The following is a 22,339-nucleotide window of genomic DNA, read 5'->3' on the forward strand; positions in this document are numbered from 1 at the left end:
TGTCAGGTGTTTTTACAGAGTAAAGGCTATATTGAGTGGGTGGTGTGTAGTTTATGATGGTTAGCTTACATGAATTGCCAGACATATAATGCGTCTAACAGCCCTGCCCACATATTCCAATTACAGACAACATTTCTCATACCTGAAGCTTTTCATTCAGCTACTAAAAGTACTCAGAAACCACATTATGATGCTCATGGAACATACCTGACTGACAAAAACTGATTTATAGCATTAAATGCTTTTCCTTTTTTTATTTTTCTCTCTTTTTGACTGCTCCTAAACAGTTTTATGAACAGCAGCCTCACAATCAATTCAATGCCAAAAGAAGCGAGCAACATATTGACTGACCCGTGTAGACCGCTGGGGAAATGGCTCACTAGCCTCATTCCCTATTGATTCCTGCTGGGTTGAGTTGCAGCAACACTGCAGAGAAGGCCTGCATGTAATGGCAATTCAAACCTACACAATTCACAATGGGTACTCACATCTAAGCTATTTGGCTTTTATTACATCACAAACAAAAAGATCACAAATAAAAACTACTCTGGCTGTCACAATGAACTTGTATTTGGACTTTGCATTTATATTGACATCAATCTGTAAGATCATACAGGAGTGTGTAAGAATGTTGAGTATCAGTTACTGAAATAGCATATATATATATATATATTGTAGATATATAATAGTGTAAAGTGCTATATATATATATATATATATATATATATATATAATATAGTGCTGGGCAACGATTCATCAAAAATAAACGTTTTTGGGTACATAATATGTGTGTGTGTGTGTACTGTGTATATTTATTATGTATATATAAATAGTATATATAAATACACACATGCATATATTTAAGAAAAATGATATGTTTATATATTAAATATATTATATAATATAAATTATATGAGTACAAATATATACATGTAAATACATGTGAATATTTTTCAAATATATTGTATGTGTTATATATAATATTTATATTTGATTTTAAGTTGGGGTAAAATATATTATTGCTATTAAAACTGAAAATTCCTTAAAATGAAATTAATTTAAGGAAGTAGAATTAAAATTCAACTTTTTTATTTTTATAATATAATAATAAAATATTTTCTTAAATATAATATTATAAATATATATAAATGTCATAATATAATATAATATAATTTTTTTATTTAATTTTGATCCATTCTTATTCTTGTCATTGCAATTCAACTTCCTGTGTGTTGTGTGTGTCCAATTCAAATCAAATTCCATGAATTTAAAGTCAGCTAGCTCTCAAATGCTCAATTTTGTTCAGCCTTTTCCTGATTAAATTCTCTTCACACTTCATAAACACTTTTCTGGTTTTGTAAAAATGCAGCTGAGAGCACGTATGTGCTTGATATTCCTGTATGCATATAAACCTACAAAGATTCAGGAAGTCGCTTCGAATTAGATTTCTGAGGAGGCATCTACAGAGCGCAAAGTATGGCGTGGAGCTTAAAAGGAAGTGAACGAACGTGGAGAAAATCCAATTTCTAAATAAAGACACCAAACAACAGTGACTAACGTTGAGAAAGAAACTGCGGGATTACAAAATGGCTCCATCCAACCAAGATATCTGGATGCTAACAGACCGTGAAAGCATATGATGATTATTAGGTTACAGGTTAACAGATTGAACACTAATCATTCGCCTTGTTCCCAATCCAGGCGAATAGCTGTGTCACATTTATTCACAATTCCAAGTGTGCCATTTTACAGTCAGAGCCTCTAAAGAGCATCTGATCAGTGCAAATGTTTCAAGCTTGCTTCTAACCAGAGCACTGGTTTGGAGAAAACAGCGATGACTCTATCATTGTTTAGCAACCCGGCAGAGGAGCTCACCTCCGAACGCCCACACACGATGTACACTGCACCAAAACGCGTTGTTAGCGTATCATTCACTGAGGCGGTAGACTCGCCTTTTAAAAGCATACCACCGCAAGCACGCATTCCAAACCAATCGTGGAAATTCAATTCGAGCCTCACACACAAACTCTCCTCCAGTATTCTCACGACATTACGGCATGTATTAGATTCAATTTGACACCACTTGCAGGACGAAGTATCTGTTTTTCGCATTTTCATTTGGTGGTTTAATTGTGCAGACTCCTTCCCCTCTTGTCTAGCTCTAATGAGTGCTACACAATGAAGATACACAGAGGCAAGTGTGCTTTTGAGGTCACCATGACAGCAGCCTCACTGTAACAGTGTGGGTTGTCATGGCAGCGGACACCCAAGGCTCTTTCCTGATTGAGCACTATTCATTTGTTTGGCACAAATGGATGCACATATATCTGCTGCATGTCTGAGCCATCAAAGCCGAAGACACACCGATCCTTGTCATTAACCCCTTGGGAGATGTCTGGCTCTGATCGGTGGAATCCTCTGACAATAACTCTATGTTATTGCCTCTGAGAGAGCTACCCAGACCCCCTTGCTTGATGGTCTTTCATGACTGTCATTTTCTGCCATCTCTCTGTATGTGTTTTATAGATGACAGGCTAGCGCGGCGAGAAGAACATCAATTTGGATGTTGTCTTCCTTTTAAACAACTGGTTTCTGAAGCTGGTTGTCAGGGTGGAGCGAGCACTTGTGTGTGTGGAAAAAGGCAGGTATGTTGAGAGAGAGAAAAAAGATGGACGGGCAGAGAGAAAGAGCGAGCCAGCAAGCGCTCTGAAAGCTTGTAAGGAGTGAATCATCCGTTCTAACTGTCAACCCCCTCTCGCCTACGCCGCACCAGGCTCAATGCCCTGCTCTTAACGCTAAACCGCCGTTCCTTCCTCCCAGCACCGCTTTGACATCCTAAAGAACCTTAGCCCTTTAATTACTCAAACTAATGATATCAACCTGTTGCCATATTGGGAGACATGCATTATATTACATATAAAATACATTTTGGATTACTGCTATTACAATTAAGCTTTAGCGTGTATAAATACATCTAGGTGGATGTGCGCATATATGTTGAATGGTTTGCAATCAATTAAACTTTGCATTGATATTAAATACTTTTAGCCATGCATGCATGCAAAAACATTATTGCTACGTTTGAAATCATAGGTAGCCTACTATATTTAAATACCTCTCAAAAGTATGTTTTATATGATTGAAATATGGACATACTTGTGTATTAGAGAAAAATATTTATTTCATAATGTGATTTCCCCCCACTTTCACTTTTGTTTTTACTTAGTTAAAGGTTAGATTTTTTGGAAACTTTTGAATGAAAGATCAAATGGATAAACAATCCAGACTTATTTTCACAGCCTTCTTTGAACAATTTTGAGTACAACTGCAGAATGCAGGACATTTACTACTATGTACAGTACGACATATTATACTATTTAAATTTTGAAGCCTATTTTCCTGAAGTGTATTTTTACATGGATAATAACTAGTGCTGTCAAACGATTAATCGCGATTAATCGCATCCAAAATAAAAGTTTTTGTTTGCATAATATATGCATGTGTACTGTGTATATTTATTATGTATATATAAAGACACACACATACAGCATATATTTTGAAAATATTTACATGTATTTACATGTATACAGTGCCCTCCAAAAGTATTGGAATAGTAAGGCCAATTCCTTTATTTTTGCTGTAGACTGTAAACATTTGGGTTTGACATCAAAAGATGAATATGAGATGAGAGATTAACATTTCAGTTTAAATTTACAGGTATTATCATTTGGATCCGATACACAACTTAGAAGATAGCACCTTTTGTTTGAACCCACCCATTTTTCATGTTAGCAAAAGTATTGGAACATGTGACCGGTGTGTTTTGTGGCCCTGGTGTAGGGCTGCATTATTCTTGCTAAAATGTGAATCACGATTTTTCTCCATGGGAATTGAGATCACAATTCCCTTACACGATTCTCATTTTTTCAACCAAAATGTATTGCACTCAAGTACAAAAAAAAAAAAAAACATAGATTTTTTTCGATTAATCGTGCAGCCCTACCTTGGTGTGTCCTATTAATTGATTATTCAAACAATAAATAGCACTGAATGTCTGCGCACAGTTTCAGATCCGTGCAGACTGCATTTATAGTTAGTTAGACGTGTAACCAACATGAAAACCAGAAAGGTGTCTATGGGTATAAAACGAGCAATTGTGAAGCTGAGAGAAGATGAAAAATCAATCAAACCATTGCACAAACACTGGCAATAGCAAGTACAACCATTTGGAATCTCCTGAGGAAGAAAGAAACCACTGGTGTACTAACACACCTCAAACGGGTAGATCAAGGAAAACATCTGCAGTTGATGACAGAAACATTGTGACAGCTGTAAAGAAAGACCCTAAAACAACTGTTAGTGACATCAGCAACAATCTCCAGAGGGCAGGAGTGAAGGTATCGCAATCTACTGTTCGCACAAGACTTCATGAACAAAAGTACAGAGGCTACACCAGAAGATGCAAACCACTCATTAGCAAGAAGAATAGGAGACGAGCCTCAAAAATTCTGGGACAAGGTTTTATGGACTGATTTTATGGACCAAAGTGATGGAAAGGCTAAAGTTTGGAGAAAGAAAGGATCTGCTCATGATCCCAAACATACAAGCTCATCTGAAACACAGTGTACACAGGTGTACATTATAGTACACATTACACAAGTAATGTAATGGCTTGGGCTTTCATCGCTTCTTCTGGGACAGGCTCATACATCATTCATTAATGATGTAACACATGATGGCAGCAGTAAAATGAACTCAGAAGTCTACAGAAATATTTTGTCTGACAATTTACAGAAAGATGCAACCAAACTGATTGGGAGATCCTTCATCATGCAGCAAGATAATGACCCAAAACATAGTGCCAAAACAACAAAGGAGTTCATCGGGGGCAAGAAGTGGAAGGTTTTAGACTGGCCAAGCCAATCTCCACACTTAAACCCTGTAGAGTATGCATTTTACCTGCTAAAGAAGACACTGAAGAGAGTAAAGATAATTTTATACTAAAATACATTTCCTTAAGTAGCGAATACTTTATTTTCCTTTATTAGACCATGCAAATATTAAATGCAATTTTACCAGATTCAGTGCATCTTGAACCTTGAATGTTTTTTTGGATCTGGTAGGTTTGATCAGAATGTTCTTATACGTGTCTAAATGAAGTTCTGGTAGGTGTAGCTGTATTTAAATAGCTTTGATTAGGTGCACACTGATTCCCTCGGAAAATCCCTCTCTATGAGTGCGTTAGTTAGTTATTTTCCCCGCTCTAGCTAGAACATGACGGCTACGCGAATGGATTTTTAAATGCCAGTCACATTTTATATTATCATATTTAATATTGTGTAATTTCAGGGGGGAAAAAATTATACATAATTGAAATATGCTTTATACCTCTGTATAATAAATAACTAGAAGAATAATAAAGTGCACTAAAGAGTAAAACTATTTGCACTACAAACAGTGTGTTTAGAATTACAACAATACATTACAATAAAATGATAAGAAATACCAGTGTGCAATATCAAGCAGTATTACAACCTGTTTTGTACCGCTAAAAATAACCAGAAACGGAAGACACCCGAAGTTACAAATGGCTGCACACTTACATTAAAAATAAGGTGGATATAGTAGAGATGTAGGCATATTTGGATGCAGTGTATATGTAAGTCTAAACCAAATAATGTCATGTACTGTATAAGGGCGGCCCTGTGACATGTGTGTCACACATGTTCCATCATGGCATTCATATAGGAAGTGAATGGAAAACAACATAAAAATATCAACTTGATGTAAAATCAGGGTGGTTTATGTGACACTTCACTTCAAAACAAGTTTAAATCGCATGAGGATTGCAGACTAAAGATGTGAGCTATCAGCAACAAAGATGACAATGACAACAGCGGCGCATATGCAGTGATGTCTAAATTTATTAGGCTATGAAATCCATGCCAGTAGAAGAACAGACACCAGTGATGCACAGACCATCGTCTTGTAATCAGTTTTGAGGATGATAAATAAGCAAGAGGATATGAGCAGAGGAGAAATAGCTGTTCACACTGTACCAAAGTCAGTAGAGCAGTGTGGTTTGTTTCCTTGGAGTGCTATGAGCCATTGCGCGCAAAGCATGAGTGAGTCAAATGTTGCACCACATTGTTTTGGCTCAAATGCTCTCAAATTTGGCATAAATATATACATGTTAAGCAGATGCAATACTATGAAACATTTTCTTATTCACTGTAAAAATGATTTAATAATTATTGTTTTCATCCATTCCACTCGTCACAGTAATTTCTGGCACTTCCAGAGGAGTTCTCGGAGTTTCAACTTGATTTATTTCATTAGTTTCACCATAAGTAAATTGAGAGTGGTTGGGTGAAGTGTAATGAACTTAACACTGTTGTAACTTTGGCAGTGAAGTTTGCTGTGAGAAACTGTATGAACGTGCCAGAAGGGAGAACGCTTTGTACTGAGAAATATAATTTGCAATATTATGCTTTCCAAAACATGCTTTAAAAATGTGGCTCACGTCTTGTATTTAATATTTAAGAATGCTGTCACTGAAGCACCAATAGAGGACAGTGCAAACATTTGTGTTGTTTAAGGGAATGACTGCGTTCTCTTAAAATAAAAATGCAAAATTCTACAGATTCTTTAATGACACAGTTAGCTCTTATAGTTGCTGTCATACTTCCTCATATCATACATGCTAAATTTAAAGAGATAGTTCACCCAAATATGAAAATTCTGTCATAATTGTCTCACCCTCATGGCATTCCTCTGTATGACTTTCTTTGTTCTGTGCAACACAGAAGAAGATATTTTGAAAAATGCTGGTAACCAGTTTTGGTGATCACTAAAAAATACTAAGACAAATATTCTATTCTAAAGAAAGTAAGCTACTTTCTTCCATTTCATTAGCCACTATACAGTACACTGTAAATAGGTGAACATGCAATAAAAATTATTACGAATATTTTACATGAAACACGCATTTCAGTTAAATCAGTTAATAATGAAATTGACAATAAAGTAATGCATTAAATTGATCAACAGTGACAGTAAAGACTACTACATTGTAACAAAATTATTTTTGGTAAAAAAAATGTTGGTAACGCTTTATTTTAAGGTGTCCTTGTCACACTTGTTACGTTTACTTACTATTATAATAACAGTAAATTATGCATAATTACATGCAGGTAACCCTAAACCAAACCCTAATCCTAACCCATACAGTAAGTACATGTAGTTAATTAATATTACTCAGTATTTAAATGTATAATTACACTGTAACAAGGACACCTTAAAATAAATTGTAACCAAAAACTATTTCAAATGAATGCTGTTCTTTTGAACATCAGCGAATCTTGGAAAAAATATTGTGGTTTTCACAAAATATTAAGCAGCCCAACTGTTTTCAGCATTTATAATAAAAAGAAATGTTTCTTGAGCACCAAAGAGTGGATGAATAGTGGCTTTGTTTCCCATTGACTCATGGAAAATAAGCATTTAACATACACAAACAGAATCAATCCAATAATCCATGTACTCAACATAAGAGCAGTTCCTGTATAAAACATTTCACATTTCAAAACATCTGAGAGTGGAAATTTATCATATTAGATAGAGAGCTGTAAAGTACATGGCTTTGTACATCTACCAGAAAACCAAACACACTAGACTTCAGAGAGAGCCAATCAATGAGCCTAGACAGCATGAACCCTAACCACCATCAGTCAATCAGTCTGCCCGAGCCATGTGTAGTCTGCAGGTTAGTAGCTACTGGCTGTGCTGTAACAACCACTGATCAATACTATTGGAGCACACTGCTCCTCTATTTATACACCCTATACACACACACAAGGAAACAACCATCTGGGTGTTCTGCAGAAGACACTGCTCCTGCATCAAGATGTTATGGACAAGGTTCATGTCTTATCACCTCATATCAATATCTATAAACGCAAGTTTGAGGTAGTTCACCCAAAGTTGAAATTTCTGTCATCATTTGTCCACACAATAAAAGTTACATTTTTAGAGTCTCATGACTTCACTGTATGGACAAAATGTCCTTCAAAATATCTTATGTTCCACAGAAGGAAGAAAGAACATCATATAGGTTTGGAACAACATGAGGATGAGTAAATGATGACAGAACTTCCTTTTTTGGGGTGAACATGCTCTTTAATCAAATCTATACTGATGATTTCTAACGACTAGAATTTGCATGGGCCAAAAAGGAGCGGAGCACCAATTAAAACAAATGTAATCAAGCTAATCTTGAGATGGTAAAGAGCTTTATGTCTCAATTCAAAGCTCAACATTAAGTTCTCACTTACATACTGTACATTTACATGTGCTTAATCCTGTGGAGAATCATCTGGATGAGCGACACTATAAGATGAGACTGCACACTGTATCTAATTACAGCTCTCTTTTAGGACTGCTAAGATTCTCATTGTCACCTTAATAGCTGTATGTTCACACTTTATTAGTGAGTATTTTACAGCTCTCTTCCTCAGTGCCGACATGCCCACTAACTAACCCTTGGCAAAGTGCACTCGGCTGGAGACAGCGCAAGTTCTGTTGGGCTTTGAGGTGCTACAGCAGATCATTAAAATAACATGACAGGCTTAGCGGGTGGTGCACCTCTAAATTGACTTCATAATTTCGATATTTTGCCTATGATAGGGTGAACTGGACTACCTCACACAGCATGAGGTGCAACAATCATGAAACAATATATGTAGGCCAAGCTTTTGTGTGCTTCTCCAATCACTCTACTGCTTTCATATGAAATTAACAACATTTAAAGTCTCGATTAGATTAAGAGTGACTTTTTTGCCTTGTTGCAAAAGCATGTTTCATTAAAAGGGTCAATAAGGATGTCCACACAATAAAGAAAATGTGGTGTAACCATCAATTACAAATAATAACATATTTTACATTCTGAATGAGTGTACAGGTAAATATAGGTTCAAAAAAAGGTAAGTATATTAAAAGTATTCATTTATGTGATCAAAAATACAGTAAAAGCAGTAATATTGTGAAATATTATTACAATTTAAAATAACTGCTCAATATTTTTGTCGAAACTTTAATACAAGTTTTCCAGGGTTCAACAATGAATAGAAAGTTAAAAAGAACAGCGTTTATTTTGCAACATTCTAAATGTCTTTGCTGCCACTTTTTTGTTAACAACTGTTTATTAAGTTTTATTGTGTGGAACAGTAGTACAAAACAAAAAGCTGCTGCACAAATTTAAAACCCACCCCTTGGTAGACTCAAAAAATAAATAAATAAATAAAATAAAATAAATAATAATGATAATAAACACATTAATTAATATTAATAGATAAATAAATAACAATAAAATAATTTTTACAAAGATTTTAGAAAAGAAGACACAACATTAAAAGCTGAATGCCATAAATTTACAGTTTTCACGTTAGATCCATGTATACGAGAAGCAGAGAGTTCCATCGAGATAATGTCCAACAAATACACCGTCCAGGTTCGTCTGTCCATTGTGTGAGGAGGATTCCAACGGTTGACTAGCAATTTTTTTTGCTGCTGTGAGAGCAGCTAACAGTAAAGATCTTTGTAGGACGGACAAGGTGAAGTCCCAAAAGTTAATTGAAAAAATCAGATCAAAGTCAAACATATCTCAGTACCCAACAAATATGATAGGTCCTATGAGAGCTGAGTCCAAAAAGGTGAGAGAGAGGGGCACTCCCCAAAAAAATGCAAAAACGTGCCTAAAATTCCTTGGGAACAGAGATTACACTTAGGAGAAGATGACAGATTCATATAAAAACGTTTCATTGGTGTCAAGTAAACCCTATGCAGCAATTTCCAATGAATCATTTGGTGATTAGGGTTTTTAGAAGACAATTTAAACATACTCCATATCTGATCGGAAAATAAAACATATCCTCATTAAGATCCTTAGCCCAAACAGTAGAAATAGATAAAGGTTTGTATGAATGCTAAAGAAGAAAGAGATAGATGACTGAAGCAGAGGAGGGAGATTCCTCAGAAGGAAGGATTAGTTTGTGCAAAAGGTGAACAGGCAGTTGCGAGTTCAAGGCACCCCATATGCCCGTAGGGCCGATCTAATACACAAATACATAAAAAAGGAGGTGCCTGGCAGATTGAGTTTTCTGGAAGGATTCTGGAAGGATTTTAAACCACTATCATCATAGATATCTCCCAGAGTGTTTACTTTATTATGAGTCCATTGTGGACAATGAAATGGAGTACTGCCTGACAAAAGGTAATTATTGTGGAAAATAGGCGAAAGCCTGTGCCATTTTGTAACTAGTTGTGAACGTCTTTCAACATCCCTCCATGTGGAGAGGAGATGGGTTACAATGGGACCAAACTGAGATTTACACTGCCTAAGCGGAACTCCCGAAAAAAACAAGATGCTTCAATTTATACGGATAAACAATAGATTCCTCAATTGCTCTCCAAGACACAGAAGCGTCAGGATCAAAACAAACTGCTAAAGGGTGGAGGGAAAAGGCTTGAGCATACAGTCTAAAATTAGGGAACGAAAGACCTCCATGTAATCTACATCGTTGTAAGGTAGTCAGTTTAATACAAGGACATTTCTCATTTCATATATAAAACGTGAAACACATGCATCTAGTTTGTTCCGGTACCCAATCGGTGGAGCGAGAGGAATCATGGAAGAATATAAATTAATACCATTCATTTCATTCATTTTAATCACCGATATACGGGCCTGAAAAGAAGTAGTAAGACGAGATCAATTTTCCAAATCTGAGGATACTTTGGCTAGAGTACCATTATAGTTTTTTGAGACGATTTCCTGCAGGGAAGGAGAAACATCTATCCCCAAGTACTTAAAGTTTTGAACCAATGGAATAGATATAGAAAGGGACATGGAATCAATTTTAGAATTGAGGGGAAGTAAACATGACTCCAATTAATTTTAAACCCAGAGAGAGATCCAAAATGTCAAATAAATTCAACACATGAGGAATGTGCCGGCTTCTCCAAAAACAATAAGATATCATCAGCAAACAAAGAAATATGATGATGAGTATTCCGTATATTTATGGGAGAAATAGTTTCAGATTGTCGGACCGCTTGAGCTAAGGGTTCCAAGGATAGGGCAAATATCAGAGGAGAAAGCGGGCAACCCTGATGAGTACCTCAATGTATAAAGATTGGGTTAGAGTGAACAGCACCTGTGAGAACAGTGGCTGCTGGATTGGCATACAGAACTTTTATCATATTTATGAAACTCGATCCCAGACCCAGATGCTGTAGAACCGACCATAAATAGTTCCATTCTAGCTGGTCGAAAACTTTCATCGCATCTAGAGATAAAACTGCGCAAGGGGAGGACAAACTATTCTTTGAATTAATAATATGATATAACCTGCGTAAGTTATCCGAAGCTGAGCGAGATTTAATGAATCCTGTTTGGTCATGATGAACTAGTCTATTCATACATTTCTCTAGATGACGAGATAGTACTTTAGCTTATAATTTAACATCAGTCCCTATCAAAGAAAGTGGCCGGTAACTAGAACAGGAAGTCGGATCTTTATATTTTTTTAACAAGAGAGAAATAACAGCTATATTAATGGATGGGTGAAATGAGCCTTGAGTAACTGCAAAATATTTCATATCTAACATGAGGGGGCCTAAATCCGACCAAAAAGTAGTATACAATTCGATTGGAATGCCATCTATGCCTGCGGATTTCCCCTTGTTCATAGATCGAATTGGTGACTCCAGCTCCATTCAGCCAGGTATTCCGAATCTGAATCTGACAGCCTAGGTAAATCAAGGTTGGACAGAAAAGATGCAAAAGAGTCATGGTCACCATCAGCAGAAGTAGTATAGAGGTTAGAGTAAAAAGAGTGAAAGACAATATTAATGTCTTTTGGGTCTGTCATAATGAGCCCAGATTGGGATTTCACTGCTGAAATATTAGCAAACTTTTCACTGTTGCGTAATCTTAGGGCTAAAAAGGTGGCTTGGTCTACTGAAATTGAGTTATTCCTTATAAATCCTTTAACTGCATTCCAAAGTGTTCGAGGATCATCCACTGAACCTTGGTTAATTTCAATAAACTCAGCAAATTTATTGACTGCAAAAATCTAGTGGCACGAGATGGCCGAGGGATCAAAGATAATCTGCACAAATTTCCATCATGATCCGACAAAGATAAAGAACAGATATCGGCATCATGAACAGCTGAAGATAAAGAAGTAGAAATAAAAATATAGTCAATTCGCGAATAGGATTTATGAGTAGCAGAAAATAAAGTGAAAGACTTAGCAGAAGGATTTAATAAACGCCAACTATCCACCAACGAGGATGAGGTTACACATTGCTGAAGTTTGTCAGAACACAAAGCTTGAGAGTGTGATTCCTTTGGTCCAGATCTATCTAGAACAGGGGTTCTCAACCATGGTCCTGGAGGGCCACTGTCCTGCAGAGTTTTGCTCCAACCTTGATAAAACTCACCTGCCTGTAGCTTACTAGTAATCCTGAGCAGCTAAATTAGCTGGTTCAGGTGTGTTTGATTAGGGTTGGAGCTAAAATTTGCAGGACAGTGGCCCTCGAGGACCTGATCTAGGAAATGCGACATTATTGAATTTGTATCTGCACCAATACAATTTCAAAATCTGAAAACTTCAAGAGGTAGGTTGACAAAACAGAGAAAAAAGTAGGGTCAGGAGTACAAAGGACATAAACTGAGAGAAATACAATATTCCTATTCTCCACTGTTGTTTTTATATGTGTTATTCTACCGTCTGTATCACAACCTTTCTCAAAAATAGTAATATTTAAAATCCTCCGGACCAATATTAGAACACCCTTGGTTTTAGTATCCGAAGATGAGTGAGATACCACTTCATAAAACTTATTATTACACCTGTGTATATCCTCCTCTTTCAAATGGGATTCTTGAACTAACACTATATTAATCTTTCTTCTTCGCAAAAAACTCAGAAAACCTGTACATTTGTGAGGGCCATTTAGGCCATTAATATTACAACTCAGAATATTAAGGTCAGTCATCGGTGTCAAACAGAATTACTGCATAATAAGACAAAATACAGTGAAAGACACAGTCACCTAACCATTTAGAGCATTGGTCTCAAACTCAATTCCTGGAGGGCCAAAGCTCTGCACAGTTTAGCGCCAACCCTAATCAAACACACCTGATCTAGCTAATCAAGCTCTTCAGGATCACTAGAAACTTCCAAGCAGGTGTGATTTGGAGCTGGTTGGAGCTAAACTGTGCAGAGCTGTGGCCCTCCAGGACTTGAGTTTGAGACCAATGATTTAGAGCATCTCGACTCCGATTAGACAGCAAATGTCCAGCTGGAGTTCACTGAGTTGGTGGATGAAAGGGATCTGAGAAAAACTCTTGCTTCTTCTGGGGAGTGTTGCATTTTAGGTTCACCTTGATTGGGAATTAACTTCAGAGTTGAAGGATAAAGGAGAAAATTCTGGATGCCAGCGTCTCTCCTCTCCTTCCTAATTGGCATAAATGCACTTCTTCTTTTTGCGGTGACCAGAGAAAAATCTGGAAAGAAAGACAGCGTTGCTCCGTCGGACGTTTTCACCGGGGCATGAAGTCTGGTGGCCTGCAGAATGAGCTCCCTGTCCGTGTACTGCAGCAGTTTAAAGATGAAAACCTGTGGTTTAGCGCGATCTGAGGAGAGCCTTGTGTACACACGATGCGCTCGCTCCACTTCAAACTCTTTGCCCGCCAGAGACGGGAGCCACATTGGTAGCGATCTTTTCAAAAAGCCCATAGGGTCGTCCTTTTCGGAACCTTCAGGCAATCCAACCAGACGCAGATTGCTGCGCCTATTGAGATCCTGTAAGTCCACAACCTGTTGCTCGAGCGCGGCAACGCACCTATCGTGATCTGCGACGGCTTTCTTTTGTTCTCTCATCTAGCTCCAGTTTAGAGCATAGCGACTGAACAACTGACGTGAGAAGCGAACTCGTTCCGCATCGCCGTCAACTCGGTTCTTAGAATGTCCTCAAAGTGTGTAACAGTGTTCGCCATCTTGTCCATCATATCGCTTGAGTTCGGTGACTTGGATTTCTTCTTAATCAGAGAAGCCACGGAGACAACTCCTACTGTTTACTGCATGCCATCAGGTAAAGCACCACCAATGAATAAAACTTAAAACAAAACGAAAAAAAATCATCAAAAAGAGGCCAAACGTACGGAGCTCTACTCAAGTGCGACTAGGTTCATGAGCACGTCACGTGACTTCTCTTTACTGCCATTTTTGATCAATTTTTCACATCGCTGACCCAAAAAATGTCAAAGGATATTTAACCCCTTACATACATATATCAGTAAAACAAACAAAAAGTGCTAAATGCTTAAATAAATCAGACACTTGATCTGTAAAGTTCATAGTGATGCTTTAAGGTTCAACTCGAAGTGACTCAAGTACCTAGTTATAGGGCTTTTTTTCAGTAACTGGATGTAGAGACTAAAATAAAACCACTACATGACTGTGTTTGTGCTTGGCTCTCCTGAAAAGATAATTGTGTTTTCCAAACTCTGCTTGAACACCCATGAAAATGATGTAACCTCCCAGTAAACTGCAGTGACACTGAAACAAACACTACATATTTTTAATCATTTCAATTACTGCAATATGCAGTGTTTACTTCATTACTGAAAGCAATTAACAAGTTTCTTTGTTAACTCTCTGTCGTATTTCCATGTTGGCACGCATGAGAATCCATATCTCAATAATGCTATTAAATGAAAAAGCAAAACTGAAGCCCTGAGCTCCATATGGGTCCTCAGAAACACATTTGAAGACTATTTTGCCTGAGCCACAGTATTATATACAACAACAAGAATCCATTCAGCCACCTGATTGGCTGACAGACCAAAGCGTTTGCAGTGCCGCTACACATTGTTGAAAAATCAAGATGAATGGGATGCTATGAAGCCACGGTTCTCAAAAACAGACGTAAGCGCACGCGTACACACCGTTGTGTATCTCATGGTAATGAAAGCTCTTTGAATACTCTCCAGAACAGCTGCTCAACAATGGGCTATGTGCAGCTCTCATCTCTCACCCCAGTGTGGGAGTGTGTGTGTGTGTCTGTGAGTGCGTGACCCCACCACACATGGCTCTCGTCATCATAATGGCACTCAGATAAGTACTTCACAGGCAATCATAATCAGTTGCCAAGCAACTAGAAAGATTCACATAGAAAGACCAGTGCTGGGAAGATGACCATATAAGCTAATATCGATAATTCAAATATAATGTCTTAGGCAATGTAAATGTATAATTGCGTTAACATCTACAGCTTTCAAAGCCTATTTCGTCACAACACTATGAATAGCAAAATACACTGGTCTTTTATGCGCATGTTCAGAGAGACTCCAAGTGCGTCAATAAACCTAGCTACACGACAACAAGGATATTTTTTTACTTGTTTTAGACCCATGATGGATGCATTAGGCTGACATGAAATCACTCATCAAACACAAGTAGCTCTTCCGCACAGCCGTCATCAGCTATGCTCATCTGCCAGCCGTGTCTATGCTATGGACTGAGCAATGGATCGGTTAGCGCTTAGCATGAAGAGTGCGGCAGCCCCGCTGATTAATAAGAACACTTTGAGGAGTGGTAATGCAAAAAGGTGCAAACTTCAAACAAAGGCGCTATCACTTTAATTAAGCCTGATAATCTAGAGCACTAATGGATTCACAGTCTATTAGGCAGCCCCTTGATAGCACTAAGGACTTTTGTCAATGTGAGAAAGAAGAGAAATGGTAAAGAGAGTTCTCATTTCTTTCACCGCAGGTCATAATGCTGCCCTTTGTTGCTAGTTTTATGTGCTCCTTATGGTAAATGTATGGAGTGATTCTGTTGAAATATAGTTTTTTTTAAACCTATATTTCATATAAAGTCTACTTTCAAATCGCTTTTAGAAATTTCATGTGCTTGTCTTCTAAGTTGGAATGGCTTGGTCATTTCAACAAAGAAGATTCTAAGTAATCATAGAAAATCTCCCAGAACGCGATTCTGAATCAACTGAATCATCGTGTAAAGGCCATTCACACCAAGGCTGATAACTACAACAATCACAATAAAGTTTTAGTGAAGTCCACACCACAACTGTAACAAAAACAGCACAGAGCAACAAAATCGTTGGAATCCCTTTCAAACCAATTTTTTTCCAGGTGAAGAACAATAAGAACAGTGACAGCCAATCAGAATCCATTATTCTTTCAAGAGCATGTGCATTTAAAGCAGCATACAACAAAACTGCAGCATGTGCTTGATAAAAAGAATGCGATTGTGTTTTGGTGTGGACGTGAAAACGCTATCATAGTAACCTTTATAGGCCTAGTTGTCATTCTTGGTGTCAACATGCCTTAAAGGAATAATTCACCTCAAAAATGAAAATTGTCATCATTTACTCATCATTTACTAAGAATTTTGAAGAACCAAGCAGTTGTTGGTGCCCATTGACTTCCATTGTGGGGAAAGAAATACTATGGAAGTCAATGGGAACCATCAACTGTTTGATTAATTAAATTCAGTTCAATTCAAGTTTATTTGTTTAGCCCTTTTCACGATACCAAGCAGCTTTACAGAAAACTACATTACATTTAGGAGTAGGTTATTAGTGGTGACTATGGCAGAAATGTACACCAAGAATCATGCAGTTAGTTACAAATTACACGTAATCAAACAAACGGTGAACACTAACTGCAATGATTATATATTGCGATTAAACATTGCGATTAAGAAACATTTGGTAGTTCTACCATCATTCTTCAAAACATCTTTTATGTTCGAAATAAGAAAGCAACTCATACAGGTTTGGAATGGCATGAGGGTGAGTAAATGATGACAGAATTTTCATTTTTGAGATGAACTATTCCTTTAATTCAATCAAATCTGCAACACATTTTCACAGTTTTTTCCTCAATCTGACCTTTAATCTTGTAGTTTCTGTGAATAAGTTTTCATTGCAGCAAACATCTTCATGTTCTGTTTCTAAAATGAAAATATAAACACATCTTCAGCTATAAATCTACTTGTATTTATATAAATCTCAGCACTGACAAACTTATAACCATCATGTTAGCTTGGAAAGTTTTGCACTGTATTATTATGACAGAAATTCTATCACACTCTTTAAGTTGGTTCTTGGTCAAGCAGTCTTGCTCCACCTTTCATGACTTGTTGAGATTTGACTGAGGGTGGTCCTTGATCCTTACACCTCAAGAGACATTTGTTATCCTCTGCTGTACTTAAACTGCTCTCTTGCTCAGACCTTAAGTTGTATCATAACAAAGCAGCAAAGCAAAGAGGCCAAATGAAGTTGTAACTAGTTGAAGTTGATTGCCAAGGCTGGCTTATGTGTAGAGCATCTTGTCCTTAAAGGGAGAGTTCACCTAAATGAAGCTTCTGTTATTATTGCTTTTTTCTGTGGAACACAAAAGGTGAATTTTTGAAAAATATCCTGTTGCCCTATTAAGTATTATGAAAGTTACCAAAAAGGGCCATACACCTTAAAAGTGACAGAATTTAAGTCACTATTCACTGAAAATATTAATATTCGCCTGAACTATTTAAAGGGGTCATATGATGCGATTTCAAGTTTTCCTTTCTCTTTGGAGTGTTACAAGCTGATTGTGCATAGATAAGATCCCTGAAGTTGCAAAGACTAAAGTCTCAAAACCAAAGAGATATTCTTTATCAAGGTTAAGACTCTGCCACATATACACATTTACATTTGTATAAATGTGTGTGTGTGTGTGTGCTTGCGTGTGTGAGAGAGCGATAAACGGTCACACAATCGCGGCTTGTGTGCAAATTAAATAATCTCCAGAACCTTTTTCCACTATAAAGAACCTTTTGTGCAGTGGAAAGCTTCCTTTGATGTTAGAGGTTCTTCATGGAACCAATGATGCCAATAACTGTAAAGAGAGCAGAGAGCGTGAATGAATCGTTCTTTTGAGTCAAATCTTTTTGATGAATCGTTTGATCCAGTTCACAAAACAAATCTAACCTATTTGTTTATCAAGTTTTCATTGAAGCCATCTGAAGCTATGGAATATAACACACAAGTTGCATTGACTACTTTTAGAATATTTTAAACATTTTAAAACATTTGAAAGCTCCAATCCTCATTAATTATAATTGCATGGAAAATGCCTTTGAGTACATTATTAACATGTCTCCGTTTGTGTTCGATGGAGGACAGAAAATCATGCAGGTTTGAAACAACATGAAGATGAGTAAATGATGGCGTTTTTATTTTCACTATTCCTTTAAAGAAAAATTCTGCCTGTATACGACAGGTAATTAAACATAGGAAGAAATTGAACAGTTCTATTGTTAGGATTACATTCATCTGTTGTCACACATATGTTGTCACACATCAGACTTGGCCTATATGTAACAATAAAAGAGAAGAGAAGGAAATGAAGTGTGACTCAAAGTGACAGCTCTGGGTTGCCTGATTACATTTACGATATGAATACCTGTACGACAACACAGTACTGTGGGTAGACATACGAAACTAAACTTACTCCCTCCATCCTGCGAACACATTCCAACACATACAGTACAACTAAACAATATATACACAGAATTGTTTGAGACTGTCTGCACAACAATGCCACCTTCACCTCATACACACTTATTCAACATCTCACATCGAACTATTTAAAGTGTTAAATGCTCTGAGTGCTTATGCCCAAGAGAGCCTCCCCATCTGAGAACGTGTATACAAGGCGTTGAAGGAGCTCAGGTTGCAGATCTGTTGTTCTCATTCGCATTTTCTTCTTCTAAATATATTTAAATAAGTACTTCTATTTTCCAAAACACAAACTGACAATGTCAGGCCTAAAAAAAAGGTGTTTCTTGTTAAGTGTCACATGACGCTTGTTGTTGTTATGCTTATCAAAATACTGCTCTGCATTTTAACACCTGTATGTCTTAAAACACTACAGACTGCAACCTCTGCACTTTGTGTCGCAGAATAAACTAGGAAGCCTCAAGGGAGGGAATGAGATTTTGGGAAGAAAACAATGTTTGATAATAGTGGGAAATTATGTTGTTGTCAACACCTCGCGTCTCGTCAAAAACTTTGTAAGACGCACGCAATGAGTAATATTTATGGAGCTATCATTTTGGTTATATGTCACAGCACAGGTGCTTACAAAACAGAATACGCATTTTGCTAAAAGATATTAATAACTGTGCAGATGTATGCGCCTTTTAAGGGGTGCTGACACTCTTGACTGCTGTGTTATGCGATTTCTGTGATTATGAATCTACACAGAAGTATTATTCACTGCTCGAATTGAAGGGGGGCTGGGGGGATCCGGGACCCCCCATAAGGCATTAGGGACCCCCCATAAGAAGTAAAAAATAGACTTAGGGGGGTCCCTCAGACATTTTTACTTGGAGTAAGCCATTTAAAAGAAGAATAGTAGCTTATCTCTCTTTGTTATGCAACATTAAATAGTATATAGTTATGCATATTATGATCAAATATATTGTTTATTTTGTATAAATTGTATATTGCGAGACTAACCCCCACCCCCACCAAAAAAAAAAAAAAAGTCTGATGGTGGGGACCCCCCATAAGACTTGATTCAATTCGAGCACTGGTATTATTACAAGTGTTTGTGAGTTCACATGCTCTTTTACTGCATAAAGGTTGTCAGATGTGGCTTTCAGTTTTATGTCATTCCAAACACAATAAAGTTACGCAAAAAAAGTTAAAACCATAGCCATTAACTATATTTAAAAATATTAAAGTTATTTATCTGAACGCTCATTTCCATACAACAAGAGTAGTACAACAAGCAGTGACTTTTAAGCCTCAAAAAGTCCATTTGACTTGTTTGCAATATTCCAAGTCTTCTAAACCACCACAGTAGTTTTGTGTGAGAAAAAACTGAAATATATAATGTTATTCACTGAAAACCTTCGTTCCAAACCAATACTAACTTCAGCGAAACAAACTAGACACCGTTTAAGAAGGAGGAGGGCAATAAACTGCACAGAAACTTCTTTTAAGTTCTTGTGTATCATGATGTTGGACCAATATTTCTGAATTATAGGGGTGAAGAAAAGTATGGAAAATAGCAAAGATGGAAAAGAGTGTTTGCTAAAGAACCATTTCCATCTGTATTTGGAGAAATATGAGGGCAGGTAATCATTTTAGGTTAAAATTCAATTTGCTTCAGTAGATCACAACTAGATTCTTCCAGTAGAAAATTGTAAAATATTAAGAGCACACAACTATAAATATTATTTTCTTACATATAAATATTTAAACAAATGTTTATTTTTTTATTTCTAAGGATATATTCTAAAATATCTGAATATGTTTTAATCTATAGCTAAATTTAATGCCACTGTCACTTCTCATTTTCATAAATTTAATAGTGTAAGTTTGCCAAAACAGAACATCTCATGGTAAAACTCCATAACAGCAATGCAGATATGATGTTTTTGTTTAGTCATTTTAATCCATTTAGTCTGATTATTTAACAGTTCTCATATTGTTCTTGAAAGTGCACAGTTTGAATAAGTTCAAGGCCACTTTATACAGCGGTTTCATCCTAAACCAAAATAAATCTTGGCTTGATGTTAATTCATTGTAACATAAACTTGCACTGTAGGATATCCCAAACATCATCAAACCAAGCATAAAACCTCTGGACATAATCCACGGAATAGTTTTGCAAGAATGCAGTTAGGAGAGACAGGCCTGCAGCAGGCTACTCTATCGCTGTCAATGGAAAATGCAATACAGAACACTTCACGATGCTACACATCCAGTGCCTTTCTGTTGCTAGTTTATGGAGAAAACTCACAGTACGACAAGAATTCATTTTAACCAACATTTTCTTTATCTTTCTTTCATCTTTTGAAAGTTTAAAGCCTGTATGTTCTGCTTGACACACTCCTAAATAAATTCACGGACAGATATTTGAACAGATGCTGCCTTAAAACCCAATCAATATATAAATACAGAGTTTGGAAAGAAAATAAGCACCAAACGTGTAAGCAGTCTAAAAAGTCAAAGTTATTTCCAAACTCCGGACTCTTTGATTATTTAGGATGATTACATCTAGGGTATTTTTACGTGAACGGCAATGAATGAATCATGAGGCATATGGAAAGTGTTACCTTCTGGTCCACGATGGAGCATGCCATCTCTCGGACCTGCGCCAAACTGAACTCGGCGGAGTCCAGCAGAACGGGTTCCCGGCTCAAGCCGATCTGGATTTGGAAGGAAATGCCTTGCGACCCCGGGAGGGGGCTCGGCGGTCGGATCACCGGAGGCACGCTCATATGAATCCCCTGGTGTCAACACACAATCACGCCTGGGGTCTGGACAGCGATCAGATCGGGCTGTTTGATCGAGTTCACACACCGGTTGCGCAAACTTCAGATCCCTAAAGACGTTCAGAGGGTAAACAGACGAAAAAGGCAAATTTCAAGCAAAAACGCCGGCTGGCACGGAAATGCAAAGAGTTATTTGGACATTGAGAGGCGATGATGATGATGGAGATATAGACGTCAGATATGTTTAATGTTGGGCTCTGATCAGACACCGCCTCCTGGCTGGTTCCTTCATCACGGAGGCTCAGATGCTGCTGCAATGGCGAACGGGGATGTGAATGTCAAAGTTTCTGTGCTGTGGATTCATTCTTGACACTCTGAAACATAGATAAACACAGTTTTTGTTTACAGGTTATGTGGAATGGAGTCGGTGACAAAAAATCACCATGGTAACCATAGTTTCCGCCAAAACCATAACATTGTAAGAAGCTTTTAGAATATTTCGTTTTTGATTTGCTTAACAGATGTGGCTAATGCCACGTTTCGATTGTGGCTTAAAACTAATAGATTTGTACGATTTACTTTTCTTTTTTTTAAAGAGTGCTGCTGTTTGTTTGCTGGGGGGTTGCTGGTTTTTACCTGCCCACGTTCACCTTGAGTCCCTCAGTCAGTTTATGGGACGTTTTAGTCCAGACCCCCCCCAAAATAGATTCTTCAGAAATTCTAAATTATGCTGATTTGCTGCTCAGTTGTTATTGGTGCTCAGTTATTAATAATGGTTCTTCTTATTATCAATTTTTTAATTGTTTATTCTATTATCAAATATTTTAATTTCAGTCATTACTATCAAATAAGTGAACTGAACAAATGAGAGAAAGTTATACCACTGCAAATGAATTAACTCAAGTCTGCCTTTAAAAACCCATTAACATAAAGAAAATCCACTCCATAAAACTTTACAGACTGGGGTGATACAGACA

General features: G+C 37.1%; 1 protein-coding gene across 1 annotated transcript in view; it reads right to left on the bottom strand.

Annotated features, from left to right (window-relative positions):
* The window catches only part of LOC306886730 (serine/threonine-protein kinase D1-like), a gene marked incomplete at both ends in the record, with an annotated part of 41,229 nt that extends 19,861 nt beyond the window's left edge, over positions 1–21,368 (bottom strand). Inside the window, one exon of the mRNA XM_079444053.1 lies at positions 21,204–21,368. Coding sequence (XP_079300179.1) covers positions 21,204–21,368 — 165 coding nt within the window. The remainder of the gene's footprint in view (positions 1–21,203) is intronic.
* Between the last annotated feature and the right edge of the window lie 971 nt (positions 21,369–22,339).

This window comes from Barbus barbus, assembly GCF_936440315.1.
Source record: "Barbus barbus genome assembly, chromosome: 20".
In the NCBI taxonomy this organism is placed as follows: domain Eukaryota; kingdom Metazoa; phylum Chordata; class Actinopteri; order Cypriniformes; family Cyprinidae; genus Barbus; species Barbus barbus.